The sequence below is a fragment of the Hirundo rustica genome, chromosome 10, assembly GCF_015227805.2.
Source record: "Hirundo rustica isolate bHirRus1 chromosome 10, bHirRus1.pri.v3, whole genome shotgun sequence".
In the NCBI taxonomy this organism is placed as follows: domain Eukaryota; kingdom Metazoa; phylum Chordata; class Aves; order Passeriformes; family Hirundinidae; genus Hirundo; species Hirundo rustica.
The window spans coordinates 15,108,579-15,123,208 of record NC_053459.1 but is presented as its reverse complement, the minus strand read 5'-3'; the positions used below and the strand labels follow the sequence as shown (position 1 = coordinate 15,123,208).

At 53.3% G+C, this 14,630-nt stretch overlaps 1 protein-coding gene across 3 annotated transcripts in view; it reads right to left on the bottom strand.

Annotated features, from left to right (window-relative positions):
- Window positions 1-10,990: 10,990 nt before the first annotated feature.
- P3H2 (prolyl 3-hydroxylase 2) overlaps window positions 10,991-14,630 on the bottom strand; it is a 98,703-nt gene continuing 95,063 nt past the window's right edge. For all 3 annotated transcript variants that reach the window (XM_040074630.2, XM_040074629.2, XM_058421983.1), the window contains 2 exons: window positions 14,314-14,454; window positions 10,991-13,241 (listed from right to left, as the gene is read on the bottom strand). In XM_040074630.2, coding sequence (XP_039930564.1) covers window positions 13,149-13,241; window positions 14,314-14,454 — 234 coding nt within the window. In that variant the 3' untranslated portion in view covers window positions 10,991-13,148. The remainder of the gene's footprint in view (window positions 13,242-14,313; window positions 14,455-14,630) is intronic.

The following is a 14,630-nucleotide window of genomic DNA, read 5'->3' as shown; positions in this document are numbered from 1 at the left end:
GTCAAGTAAAGAGGAAGGAAGCTAATCTTTATGCTCTGTTGGCAAGGACCGGCTGTGGCTTTCTCCCAGCTTGCTTCCCTGAGATGAAGGAGCCAAAAATTTATTCGGTGGCGTATGGTAATTGTCTTTTGCCAAGATTTTCTATCCTGATCTGGGCCCCTGATCTACTGATACATGCCCAGCCTCTCCAACTGTGTATGGATTCCTTCCCACATGGTCTTAACATCAGCACTGTGAAGCCAGGTGGTTTTAGATTTGTATGGAAGAGCACTGCAACAGCAGTTAGAGCTAGTAGATGCCTTTAACTCAGTAAGGAGTCAGAGCCCCTCTGCACCCCATTTGTCTGCCTGTGGGTGCTGCAGGGCTGCCCATTGCAGCCCTGCCCTGCTCCTGGGTGAGTGTTGCTATGGACTTCCTTGGCTCAAATTGGTCATTTTTGGGGGGGTGTTTGGGGAATTAACTGGTTTGGTTAAAATGTTTTGACTTCCTTGCAAACACTCCTGGTGTTGTATGTTTTATTCTTAGGAACATCAGCTCTGCCTTCATGAGATAATCCAGGTGCCTGGTGCCACAGGTGAGTGAAGGAAAGACTGTGGGATTAGGGGGCAGGAGATGCAGGAATTGGGGCAGGACAAGGGACCTGCAGCTGCAGGTCCAGGGCATGGATGAGCACTGAGAGACATTACTGAGGGTGGTATACAGTGGCTCTGTACCTGTAGCATTGAAGCCAAGGCCTGAAGGGTCCCTACTACACCTGAGGACATTGATTGTGCCTTGGTGACTGCAGCCACAGCAGCGCCATGCCCCACCTGCTCCCGCAGCAATATCCCTAAGAGACCCATGGGCAACTGGATTTCAGTTTGAGTGCTCTCTTTGGTGAGGGTCTCCGTGCACTGTTCAGCTGATTTTCCCGCTGCTGTTGCAGCGCACTGCCCGGTGCCTTTGTGCTAAGGTGGGCACAGCAGCCAGCGGCTTTTTGGCAGTGCCACTTCCCCGGATGGTGGGGATACGTGCTCCAACAGGAGGTGTGTGCCTGCTGGCATGCTCAGCAATTACTCACCAGCAGCTGGGCTGATACCAACCATTACAGCATGCGAGGGAGATGCTTACATTGTGTCTCCCAACAGCCCAGGGTAGGAGATTAGGCTCTCTACATCATCGGTGGCAAGAAAAGTCCCTGGGGAGCCATTCAGAGCATATTAGATTCCCACTCTGAATCATGCCCTGGAAGATGCAGTCTCATTACTGCCTGCATCAAGGCCAAGGGAAGACTAAGCTTGTTTGTTAATATTTAGCAGGGTAGCTCTGTCTGTACAGTCAGCTTTGTTGAGTTCCAAAACTTGTGGCTGCACTGTGAGAGACACAGACATGGCACAGCCTGTGCAGCAAAGAAACTGCGGCGGGCTGAAGGGAACAGTCAAACAAATCAGCGGGCCTGGGAAGAGATGGTGCTTTTCCTCTTCTCTTCAGTCTCAAAATGAGTGTCTTGGAGCATTCTAATAAAAAAAGGGGGAGAGGAGAGGAGAGGAGAGGAGAGGAGAGGAGAGGAGAGGAGAGGAGAGGAGAGGAGAGGAGAGGAGAGGAGAGGAGAGGAGAGGAGAGGAGAGGAGAGGAGAGGAGAGGAGAGGAGAGGAGAGGAGAGGAGAGGAGAGGAGAGGAGAGGAGAGGAGAGATACAAACTAGTATTAAAAAAAAAAAAAAAAAAAAAAAAAAAAAAAAAAAAAAAAAAAAAAAAAGAGAGAGAGAGAGACAAGGTGCGATCGGGCTGCACGGAAGCCAGGACTCTCCCGTGTCCATCGCCTCCAGCCGCGTGTGTTCCCTGTCAAGGGGATTTGCGGAGCAAAAATGAATCACAAAGTCGGGGGAGCGCGCGGAGCGCTGCCGGGCAGCCACTGCCCCCTGGCGGCCCCGCGGGCTCGGCTCGGCTCGGCTCGGCTCGGCTCGGCTCGGCTCGGCTCGGCTCGGCTCGGCTCGGCTCGGCTCGGCTCGGCTCGGCTCGGCTCGGGTGCGGGGCTCCGCTCCTGTGTCCGTGTCCCCCCGGCCAGCTCCGTGCTCACAGCGCGGGCACGGGGTTATAAACCCGCCTCTGCTCACCCCCTGCACCCCGCGTGTGAGGGCGGCGGCAGCAACTCCTGTTTGTTTATTTTGCGTGGGCGGAATAAGCAAGTGCCTTGTTGGCGTTCCAAAACAAATCTTCCTGCGGCCGCCTCTTGGGAAAGCTGCTGCTCTCCTGCCCTTCGCCGGGCACGCAGGGAATCCCCCAGTGTTGTGCCCATCCCAGCCCAAAAATGAGAAATTCAGAAGATGAACATCGGAACCCCATCACCTGCCAGACCAGGAGAGAGGACTGCTCTCACCCCTTGGGGCAGCCCTTGGGTGCAAGAAGCCTGAAGCTGTGCCCTCCGTTGGTGAAGCTCTGCCCAGAGATGCCTTCAGATGCCTCCGGAGCACCCCGGAGGTGGCAGCAGCCCTGCATGGGTGCCCCGTGCTGCAGCGCCCCGTGCTCCCTGCGCCGTGCGTGGGCAGGAGGGGTGCTCCAGCTCCCGTTCACGCACACACACAGAGCCCTGGCTGCAGACGTCTCCCCTGGCAGAGCGATACACATCACTTCTTCCAGCTGAGAAAATACCGCCGGGTGTTTTGCAGAGAGCCAGAGCTCCCTCAGCAGCAGCAGCAGCAGCGGCGGCGGCTCAGCCAGGCTGTGTGGGGAGCCCGGCCCGGCCCGGCCCGGCCCGGCTCGGCCCCCGTGTGCCGCCGTGCGGCTCCAGCGCTGCTGCCAGGGGCGCTCCCGGGGCTGGCTGCGAGCCGCCTGCGCCTCCGTTCCATGGCGCGTCTTCCAGAGCTCACCCTGGCACAGGCGGCTCCTGCTCCGGGGAGACCAAATGTGAGAAGAGCCCCCAGAGCTGGACAGGCACCTGCTGCAGCTCGGGGCTGTGCCGTGGAGACGGTGCGCAGCTCCCAGGGAGAAGCTGGGGAGCTGAAGAGGATGGCACCTGCCTTGGCTGGCAGTCGTGGGCAGTGCTCGTGTGGGGACACCTCTCTGCCCGCAGCAGGTCACCCCCACTGCTCACCCCTGCCTCGGCCTCCAGATCCCAGCACAGTTTTCCTGGCTGGGGTCGCCACAATCTTCAGGGAGCCTGGAAAGAAGAGCCCTTTTGCACTCAAAGGTGTGGGAGGGCTGCTCAGCTCTCAGGTTTTTGGACAGGCATTTTTCAGGCACTTCTGTTTAGGTGCTCAGCATTCGGCCCAACCATCTCCAGATTTTACCTCTGCGCTTCCCTTTGTCCCATCAGCAGCACCAACAAGTAGCTGGGCAGAAGGTTTGAAGGTCAAATGTTGTGGTGGCCCCTTGGAAGGGATTTTCAGCTCTATCCTAGAACAGTGAACTCTAGGAGGGTGTTACCCAGTTTTTTAGGAGAACTTCTGATGCCCTCCAGTTTTTCCTGAGATTCCTAAGTGAAACCCCAGGAAATCTGCTGGCTTCTTCCTGTTTTCTTCCTGAGGTTGTTTTCATTTGTTGGCTGGTTCTTTTTTATTATTGTTTTGTTTTCCCAAATCTCTTTGTGAGCCTCTGATTAATTCAGCTTCTGATTCCTTGGCAGTCGCCTCTGGAGACAACGCTGAAGATTTCCACACATGTGATCCATCTTCTTCTTGGCTGCATAGCCCTCAATGCTGGAATTGGGTAAGAAATGTTACAACAGACCCTAGTACACTGTAGCAGGGATGTTAGGAAATAAAATATTGCACAGTGCTGCGTGAAAAACTCTTTGATTAATTAAAGGCGTGGGCGGCTACACAATTGCATCAAATTATCCACGCGCCGCGGAAAATGCAAGATAAATGCATTGATTTCTTATTCCAACGACACGGTCAAGCAGCCCTTGCTGAGCCTGCAGAGAGCTGCCAGCCTGAAGGTGAACAGGAGTATTTCCATGGAGATGTTCTCCACAGAAACAGGCGGTAATGGATCGCCTCCCCCCCGCTGTGCCTGGGAGGTGCTGCAATGCCCGAGTGTAAGGAGCCTGGACCCGCAGCAGTGCCCAGTGCCCTCCCCCAGGGCAGCATTTGGCCTCTCGAGGCTGATGCTGAGCAAATACCCAGCCCTGAGCACTGGCCTTGGGTGGGTCAGACCTCTCCCTCTGGCCTGAGCTGTGTAACCCACAACATCCTTTGAAAATCCTCAGCAGGACTTCCCTTCGCTGGAGGAGCAGCCTGTGGTGGCTTCTGCCTGCCACTGAGGGCAATTTGCTCTCCTTAGAGAAAAGTCTTATTCCAGCTTTAAGCGACTGGGTAGCAATACAGTTGCTTCCATTATGGTTTCTATTCTAATTTTTCTGCTGCTTAATTAGTGATTGAACAGGAGGGAGTAATTTGTTTAGGAGCTACCAGCAGGCAGGATTGTGATGTGCACTGGAGGTTTAGGGCTCACAGTAAAAAACCCATGCACCAAAACCACACACAAACTTGATTTTGCACAACTCTAACAGCTTGCCCCAAAGAAGAGATGGCTGAACGTGTTTCACCTGGCCCAGAACCTTATCACTTCACCCAAGGGTAAAATATTAGCGAGTAACCATTAAGCCAAGTACGTTACAGTCAGGCCATGGGCAGCAGCTGTCTCAGATGATTTCAGCCTTGCCTCGGAGGTGAGGAAATTGGACACGACTGAAAGCCCTGCCAGGATTGCCAGCAGCCACACGAAGATGGGCAGGTGAGGAGGTGCAGGCATCCTGGATCCTACACAGGCTGTGACCAGCTGCTATCTGAAGAGGCCCCAGGAACCAGAGAGCTGAATGAAATTGGATTTTGTTTGTTTGTTTGTTTGTTTGTTTGCTGTTGTTTTTTGTAGTAATGCCCCCATGGCCAGGAAGCAGAACAGAGATGCTCAGGTGTTTCACAGGAGATGAAGCCCATCCAGAGAATCCATCTGGAAAGAAATTGTATCTCTTGAGTCTCACACCTCCATTTGAAATGAGGGGTTGCTGGACCCAAGGAGCACACAGATTAACCCTTGCATGCCTGCTTAGGCCAGGGCATCTGGAATAGCTTTGACAAGGTTCTCAGCTAGTTGAGACAAGCAAATCAAACCCAGTGAAGCTGCAGAAAAGGATTCCCAAGACAGACATCTATACCAATACAGGGAAATTTCCCAAGCCTGATTTCCTTCCTTCATGCTGCTGTAGCTGGCTGTGAGCATCCCCAGTGCAAGTGAGAGAAGAGCAATGCTAACTGGGGTGGCCAGGCATGACAGGGAGAGAAAAGGTCAAGGGGATGCACCCAGAGCTGGCCTGTGTTCCCAGGCAGCACTCTGCCCTTTTCCCCCTCCTAGGTTAGAACAGGATGATCCCTTTGGTGCATTTATCCCTGTTAATACCAAGTGTGCCTGCAAGGCAGAGCTGCCTTCAGACTGCCATGGCCTGGTGCACGGTGACCATTGGCTTGCAGAGCTACTGAAGGAGGGGAAAATGAAAAGTCCTGCTGGGTTTTCCCTAGAAGCTGCAGGTATTTAGAAGGAACTAGCAGGAGTTTCTTGGGAAGGGTGGAACTGCTGGAAGTGAGATGAAGTTTGAAGGCAGCAGGGGAGAACCCAAGGCGTTGCCCAGGGTGTGCAGCACATGCGTGTCCCCAGTAATATGCATTGCTTACAGTAGGAGCAAATTGGGATTGCAGCTCGTCCCCACAGCCTGGAGCACAGGGTACCCAGCAGGAGGAGTTTCTGACCTGGAAATTTCCTTTTGCTGCTAGGCCCATCACGAGAGCAGGAGAGATGTTTGTTATCTTCTGTCTGGTGGCGCCAGCAGTTGAGCAAGAGGAGTGGGAGGCTGGCTGCTGGTTCCTGTATCCGTGCCATCAGGAGCTCCTCATCCCGCTGCGTGGGGGACTCATGGGCTTGGTAGCATTCCTGGTCTGGTGCATCTCCCCTTTTGTTTCAGTGTAATTCGTCTGAAAACGGAGAGAGGATGTGGCATCTCCACCTCGAGGGGAGTTATCAGGTGCGGGTGGTGGCTGCAGGGGCAGCAGCCCGGCGAACAGGGAGGGACGTGCACGGTGCCAGCTGGGCAGGGCAGGGTGTGTGCTCATCGGGCAGGATTTCTCACTCCCCGCAGCGCCTGGCTTTGGTGCAGGCACGTTTGCTTTCCCCAAGGCCTCTCGGGAGGCTCCAGAAGGGTGGGCAAGCCCAAGGTGCCAGCAAAGCCTGGTGGCAGCTCCGTGGCCCCGTGACTGGCAGGGTGGACATGGCAGGTTGCCGGGCACAGAAGAGCACAGCACGTCGTCTGCTCGTGGCTGAACTTCTTGGAAGATGCACATGAACATCCATCTCTTCATAGCCGTGAGCGAGATGGAAAATCCCTCCTGGGCTGCTCTGCTTGCAGAGACGCTGTGAAGGCTCTGTGAATCACCTGGGGAAGCACAGGGTACAGCCAGGCTCCAGAGAAAGTCCGGATGCTCTGCGTGCCATCCCTGAGAGTCACTGTCTGGGACACATTTCGGTGTGGGCATGGGCATTCTGAGAGTGTTTGCTCAGAGCTCCTCAGGGTGTCAACCACATGCGGCTCAGGGCTTTCCCTGGGCACTTCAGGGACAACCCCCTTCCCTGCAGCCCTGGAAAATGAGTGCAGCCATCACCCCACTGCTGCCGAGGAGTTCACAGCCCGCCCCGTGTTCTCCCAGTGCCATCGGCTGACTTCATTTTTCCTTTGTTCTGCTGGCCAGAGGAAAGAAGAAAGGACTCACAGGACAGCTTTTTCCAGTGTGCTTGGTGGGGAGAAAAATGCTGTGGGAGGTGGCTGAGGGCTTTCCCCACCTAGACAGGGAGGCTGTCCACCCACACCCAGTTCTTCAGCTTGAAGGAGCCAGGCTGTGCCCTGATGCTTTAGGCAGGTAACTGTCACAGAGTAGATAGATGTGAAACTGCTCAGCTCCTTCTGCCTCACCCAGGGCCAGAAGGGTTTTTTGAAAACAAAAATAAAGGGGAAAATACAGTCTCCACCCTTCCACCCATTTTGGTTGGCAAATCAAATAAAACAATCTCAGAGCTGGCACCACAGGAACAGTGAATGCCAGCTCCCAGCCTCTCACATGAGGTGTCGAAATGAAAGGAGATGTACAAACAACCCCCAGGTGCCTGGGGACTGCAAACTGGTTTTAAAATGCTGGTGGGTTTGTTGGTTTCTTTTTCCTGTGTGGTGGTGGGAGAAGCCCCCCACAATCACCACATGACTGAGGAACTGCCCCCTGTAGCAACTTGGTCAGCCCTGGGCTATGGGCACACGTTGATGGGGCTCAGTGAAAAGGGCTGAGTGAGAAATGCCTGTCAGCACAGAGGGTTTTCATGGACACCCAGCATGAGGCAATGCTGACAATGACAACACGGTAAAGGGGACGTCAGGCCCTGCCATCAGCTCAGACATGCCCAATGGTGGCAGGGAGCCCTGCAAGGATAAGCTGGGTGCCAAGGAACCCCACAGCAGCTGGAGCTTCTGCCTGGATGCATACACTTGGCCCTTGCGGGTTTGGTTTAATAATACGAGTCTTTTAAGTACAGTTGTGGGGGGTTTCAGCGGTTTTACAGACAAAATTCCCCTGCCTAGGGCTGTCTGCACTCAGAGGTGGCTCTGGGTTTGCCATGAACAGACCTTGTCATGGGTGCTATGAAGATTTTTTCAAAATTTGTCAGGGGATCCACATTCTGCCCTCTGTGGGGATGAATCATAAGACAGCTTCTTCTCCGCCTTTGCTACAGTCCAGTTACAGCCCCGTGAGCAGCTGGGAGATGTTCTGCAGGGCGGTCACACTTCTTCACAGCTTCCGCCACAGCGCAGTCAAACCAACCACTCTCATTTCTTGCCCTGGGGCTGCCCAAGGCACTTTGGTGGCCAAGTGGTGGCCTCATATCTCACCAGTAAGGCGGGGACGAGCCCATCAGTTTAACCTGGTGCTTGCAGCTGACAGCAGGTGCGGAAGCACTGCAAGGAGGGGATGTGACACGGGGCTGTGCTGGGATATCAGCACCGCCCCTGGCACCGCCAGGATCAGACCAGCCAGTCCAACGCAACATTCTACCCCTGAGCTCAGGACTATAAAAAAAAGCCCTGTGTGATGGAAGGGTGGTTTTTCCTGGCGGTTTTCCCCCCGTGGCTCAGCTGTTGGGCTCGCAGGCAAGGCCGGGCAGGAGGTGCTTATCAGCTCACCCCATCGAGGGTGCCCTGCCATCTCTGCTGCTAATCTCATTACAAATAAAGGAGGAGTAGAAGCTAAACTGAGCTCAGATTAATCCCCCCTGCCCTGCCCTGCTCAGATTCAGGAAATACCTACTAGAATTGCCATTCTCATTATCCAAACCATCCCTGGAAGCAATCATTAGCTGACTTGCCCCTTTCCCCAGTGTGTGTCCCTCCCCAGCCTGCTCTGTTTGCCCCCACGGTTCCTGCTCCCCCCACGGCTCCCACCAGGGCACACACTGCAGCCTCCTGCACTGGGGTTGTGCCACCACAGCCCTGCATGCCTGGCTGGCACAGCTGGACCCCTCCCCTGCAGCTCAGGGGTGCTTTCAACCACAAACAAGGTGAGGATGGCCAGACAGCTCTCTGAGTCACCTGTTTTGCTTTCTCTCCTCTAGTGTGCTGCACTTATTTTTGGTGGGGTTGGATGCTGGCCAGGAGGTTGGGACGTGATGACATTTATGATTTTTTTTTCCCTGCATAACAAAAGTTTTGCTAAATGAGAAGGAAACAAACTCAGTGCCAGCTTTTACCATGTGTTTAAAACAAGATAAAAGCAATTCTGGGCTGGCCGTGGTATCCTCTGGACCTGTGGAGACAGCAGTTTCCACTGGGGGGATGGTCAGGTGGCCCACACTGTGCTCCCCGAGGATACTAGGGAGATCTGCTGCTCTCAGTGACATCTGGTGGACCTGTCCCTGTGGAGCCCCAGGCCCAAAGTTCAGGCAGGGCTGTGCTTGGGGTGAACAGCAGTGCAGGATCTGACTGTTCATGGCTGCACTCTGCTGGTTCTGGTGCTGGTGCTGACACCAGGGTGCTGATGTGGAAATGGAGGAGGAAGAAGCACACACGTGTGTGGGGCCGTGCACACGTGGGGAAGAGCATAAGAGTGTCTTGGAACCTGGCCAGGGTCATACCCCAATGCACGGACAAGCAAGAACACTTCCCCCAGGAGAAAGTGGCTCTTACAGTGGGGTGTGGACATAAGGAGCAGTTGTGGAAACAAAAGACATACATAGTTCTTTCCTCTTTTAATATAGTTCTTCCCCAAAGCAGGACTAGCCCATTTTTATCTCACTGCCAGCTGTTTTGTTCTTTTTTTTCCCCAGGCTGGGCAAGGGTGTGGACAGGAGGAAACAACCTTTTTTTTTTTTTTTTTTTTTTTTTTTTTTAATGATAACTTTTCATGGGAAGACATTCAGCTGCCTGTGAGTGTTCAGGTTGGCTCTGCCCAGGTGTAAGCAGGACGGATGAGCAGGGCTCAGTGCAAACTCCATCTCCTTTCTCCTCTCCTCCACTCTTTTCTCTGGCTGAGCTGCAGCAGTTCTGAGGCACTCAGCAGCTGACAAACCAGGGCAGGCTCTGCTCCCACCCACAGCACCAGCTCCTTCGAGGTGGGGATACCCTCACATAGGGACTGCCAACCTCATGGTGGGGATGGTGCCCCCCAAATTCTCCATCACCAGGCCAAGGAGCCAGCAGCAGGGTGGGAATACAGCAGGAGGGATGCAGCTGGCGTGGGACAGAGTGGCAGCAGCACAGGGTTTTCATCCAGGCTGGCTGCTGGCAGAGCTTGTCAGTGGGGCTCATGGGGTAATCAGAGCTGCTCTATTTTGGGGTGCCAGTCTAGAGCCTGGGAAATAAAGAGGACATTAAAAAAAGTCCAAATAAACCATATTTTATAAGTTTATCATGGCCCAGCTTGGACATAATGGGAATTAGTGTGATCCAGTGGAGTTGTTGGAGGCTGACTGTCCACATGGCCCTAAGCCGACACAAGAACATTGGCAGGGTTCAGCTGCTTAAAATTACTGCCTCAGAAAGTCTCTCAGGCTAATGCCTGTGGAATGTCCAGGTTCCTTTAGACTGCAGCCACTGGACATGAAGAGCTTTAGCTATTTCAGCCTTGATTAAAGATTCAGAGATTTGTAAGTATCCACAGTCATATTTTCAGGTGAGGTTTCAGGGATGAGCTTTTGGCTGGAGAGAAGCTTTCAGCAGCTACCTGGAGTAAGAGCCCCTACATCAAATCCAAGAGTTAAAACTGATTTCTCAGTCCAACCCATCCCACTTGGATACAACAGATGCAAAACCCTACGCTGTATTTTGGTGCCTACCCCAAAGAGTTCTGTGACTTGGTCCTGTGAGGCTACAGAGTGCCAATAAACTTGGCACACACCTCTGCTGCTACAGCAGAAATACAAATCCATTTCTGAGCCAGACTTTGCCAGAGCAGAGAGCTGGAAAAACAAACAAACAGGAGAAGTGCCTTTGACTCACTGCATTCCCATTTCCTGGCTTCAGCCCGGCCCAGGCTGCCAGCAGGTCTCACTGGCAGAGCAGCACAGTGAAAGGCACGGCCCAGGCAACCCAGAGTCTTCTCCCTTCTTGGGGGATGTTTGCAATGAGTCCTGAAATGATGCACCCCCCCGAGGCTGCTCCAGGGCTGTTTCACCCGAGCTGGCCGTGGCCCTGAACAGCCCAGCAGCGCACAGGGTGCTCCCTCCTGCTGACCAAAGTGCCTGGAGCATGTCCCTGGTACAGGAGTCACTGCACAGCTGGATACAGGGCGAGACAGATGGACAGGCAGCCAAAAGCACACACACACAGCCCACACTGCTCCAGCACAGAGAGGGGGCTGTGCTCTAAGGTCTAAGGCACGAAACCCCAAAGGCACAGGTGCCATCATGAAGCAGACCCCGAATTCCCCGGTCTCTCCTTCTAATATTTGACTGAAGAAAGACAAAGACAGGCCCAGATGTGTTTCATTTATTTTCCCTGAATTTAGACACAGCTCTGGCAAACAACCACAGCAACAAACAAACCATGACCTGTGCCAGCCCCTGCAGCTCCTGGCAGGAGAACCAGCTGGTGGGATCCCTGGGAGGGCTGGGGCTGCACCGAGGGGCAGCTCTGCAGGATGCACTTGGGCAGTGGCTGCTGGGGAATGGCAGCACAGACACACAGGGAGCGTGCAGCATTCAGAGTCAAGCCTTGGATGCAGCAGCGTGGTGAATGCACAGGAACAATGAAACAGGGGTCAGCTCTCCAAAGTGAACAGCTGCCCTCCCCTTCTCCTCAGCTTTTCCTCTGGCTGTTCTGAAAAGAGGGACAGAGCTAAGTATTTACAGAAGAGGCACTTAAGCAGGGAAGGCTCTTCGAAGGAAGAAACCTATGGGCAATTCTTTGTTCTTTGGGGGGTCAACTTGACAAATCTTTTCAACAATCTGTGAGGAAGGGAGATAACAACAAAGGAATAAGCAATGCTGGTGGCTTAAAAATGCCCAGAGCCTTTTCCTCTGCAGATGCAGCATTGGAGGAGGTGCAGCAAATGACTCTTCCAGCATTTTCTGGGGAGTCATAATTCCCTCTTCACAGTCTGGGCATTTCTTTTTCCATACGCAGAGTTCCCCTCTATCTTGCCCAGGACCAGCTTTTGAGGAGGTCTCTACAGAAGGACAGTCCTTGTCTACAGCCTTTGCAGCCAGTGACTGGATGGGAAGAGGGGGCTTCTGAGCCTGGGAGGTTTGAATAGGCACAAGCTACAGGAGCAAAGAGAAAAGACAATTCTCTATTGCAGATTTTAAGTACTGGGAATGCCAAAACTGGCAGAGAGGAGTAGAAAAGACTGATAAAAGAGCCAATACAGCAGGGAGTTGAGCAAAGCAGCTCAAGGATGTGAACTCTAGCAAAGGTCCCTGCAGTGTTCTCTGGATAGATTGCAGCCTTGCAGTGATTTCAACAGTGAAGATTGCTAAAACCTGACTTTTAGGAACTGCGTTCCAGCAGCAGAAGCAGCTGTTGGGTCAAAGTAAAAGCTGTCCTTATGTCTGGGACAGTAATTCTGTGACTCAGTGCCTGTTCTGACTGAGACAGGGGCTGCTCTGATCCCACACACAGAACTATATTTAATGTTTGGGGAAGAATGAATTACTGGCTTAGCAGCAGTTACTTGACTACTTTCACTGCAACATCCTCAGGCTGGGTCAGAACTACTCTGAGCAAATAGATACTACCACACCATGAACATCTGCTGCTTCTGCACTGCCAGGATGGGAGGATGCAGCCAGGACACCCAGGGTGCAGAGCTGCATTCTGACACCACGGCACTGTAACTTCCTAAGCTGCTTTCCAACAAAGACCTGGAAATTACGACTACGAACTTCGGGTTCTACCAGCAGCAGACTGGGCTGGAAGCTCAAAGGATGCAGTGTGAAAGAGCATCCTTCATGTTCCCAGGGCACTAGCAAAAGAAGGGACTGAACATGAGTAACAGACCTTATTTCACCACAGTCAGCTGCAAATCACATCCCTCCATGCCTGTGCACAGCTCATGCCCTTGCTCAGCAGCTGATTTCCAGAAGCTCCGCTCAGAATTAATGTCCAAACACCAGCTTTGCATGGCTACAGAGGTATCTCCATTTTGCTAGGACTTGGGTTTTCTTTTTCTTTTTTTTCTTTTTTTTTTTTTTTTCCCCAAAAGGCATATTTCAAATGGTGAGGGACAGTTGAAACTCCAGTTTTTGTGCTCCAGTTTCCCCTAGAAGGTAGCAGGAGAGGGAAGACTGGTGCATTAGGACACCTGAGAACTTCTCCAGTAGGTGCTACAGAGAGGCAGCTATTTTTGGTTGAGAAAGCAAAAAAATATAGGTTCTCCAAGTGGGTAGAGTGGTCCTGAATGAGTCCTGAGAAGTGCTAGAGAAAAACAGGGGATGCTGGAAGCAGAGTCAGCTCCACCAGGAGATGCTGGCACAGGGATGAGGGTTCCAGCAAAAGCTGTGCTAAACACAGAAGAGGCACTCCTGAAACTCCACAATCATATAACCTATTAATTTATACAGCATCTCTGTACAAAAATAGAAGGGTTCTAATAAGATTAACAATATTAAATAAATATTTAATAGAAAAAGTCTTTGGCCTAGTTCATAGCTCATCCTTTGGGTTGATGTTCATTTCACTGGGTCCTAGATGCTCCTGGTCCAACATCGCAACCACTTCATCTGCCTGGATTCGTTCCTGCAAGAGGGAAAGAGAAGAAATCGTAACAGCAGAGCTTCAGTGCCTGCTCCAGCTCATTCAATGAGGCTCAGGCTGCTGGGAGGACACACAGCAAAGATTTTATCCCAGAACAGCAGTGTAAGTGAGAGGGTGTGGGGAGCCTGGGACACGAGCGGGTGATGTGCTGGGCAAAATTAATCAAATCCTTTTCCACCTCAATACCTGATTCCCTCCTCCCTGCAGGGCTGCAGTGGTTGGGGCAGAGCTGATGTTCTGTAGTTCCCTTATCACACTCCACTAGCAGCCACTGCCACAGCACATTCCCCTCCTGTCCCCTCTGCTTGCTGCTGATTTCCAGCTCCCTGGGCAGGGCTGATCTCCTACCATACAGACCAAGCCTGGAGGAACTTCTGCTAAATGCAAAAGAAACTGAGACACATGGAAGCGCATGTCTGAAAATAAGCTTTTCCCCAAACCTTGCAGCCCACCTCCATCAAAAGGCAAAGGAATGGGGGTTTGCATTCTCCCTGCATTTAGCTTTGCTCGGTCTTGTATCCTTAATTTTTACAGACCAGAATTGCTACCAAAGGGAGGCAGGGGCTGGTGCAACAGCTTTTTAAAACAGAATGTGGAAGGTGCCTGGTGAAAGGCATCACAGCCCAGATCTTCCAAGGCATCTTGGGTGTCCAGAGCCACGGACTTCTTGTCGCCGAAATGCCTGTGCAAGGGCTTAGCAGCAGGACTCAGCACGGCACTCTGAGCTGCGGACGGCTCTGGAGGAGCTCCCCACCCATCAAGCTGTTGCCACTAGGTGTCAGAAATGGCCAGCCCGGCCCTGCACGGAGCCCTTCCACGCCCCACGCAGCACCCCAGCCCGGCACTGCACCCCACGGGCTAAGGGCAATGGGTGCCCAGGACCGGGACTGGCAGGAAAAACCCGGGGTCACCAGCTCTGTCATGGGAGTGCTGCTGTGGGGGGTGTAATGGGAGAAAAACAGATGGACCGGGACTGGAGAAAATGAGATGGTCCAGGTTCCTGTGGGACGCTGGGTACGCCCCAACTCCCCTGGCATCAGATGGAGGGACTCACCAGCTCTCTGTACAGAGGGTCCAGGGTGAACCAGAGCGCCACAGCGCACCGCTGGCCTTTGGTGACCGCCTTCACCCCGTGGGGGTTCTCGCCGCCCGACGAGAAGCTGATCATTCTCCCGCACTTGGGCTTGATGGAGGCCTGCAGGGAAAGAGCATGAGGGCTGGCAAGGAGCAGCACGGCTGCACACACTGGCTGGGGCTGGGCTCACCACGCTCCAAGCCTTGGCACCTCACTGAGCAACCCTCAGCATCGCCCCAGGACCTGGTGAGCTGCTCTGGGGGACATGTACAGCTCTGGGCACTGCTGGAAAAACG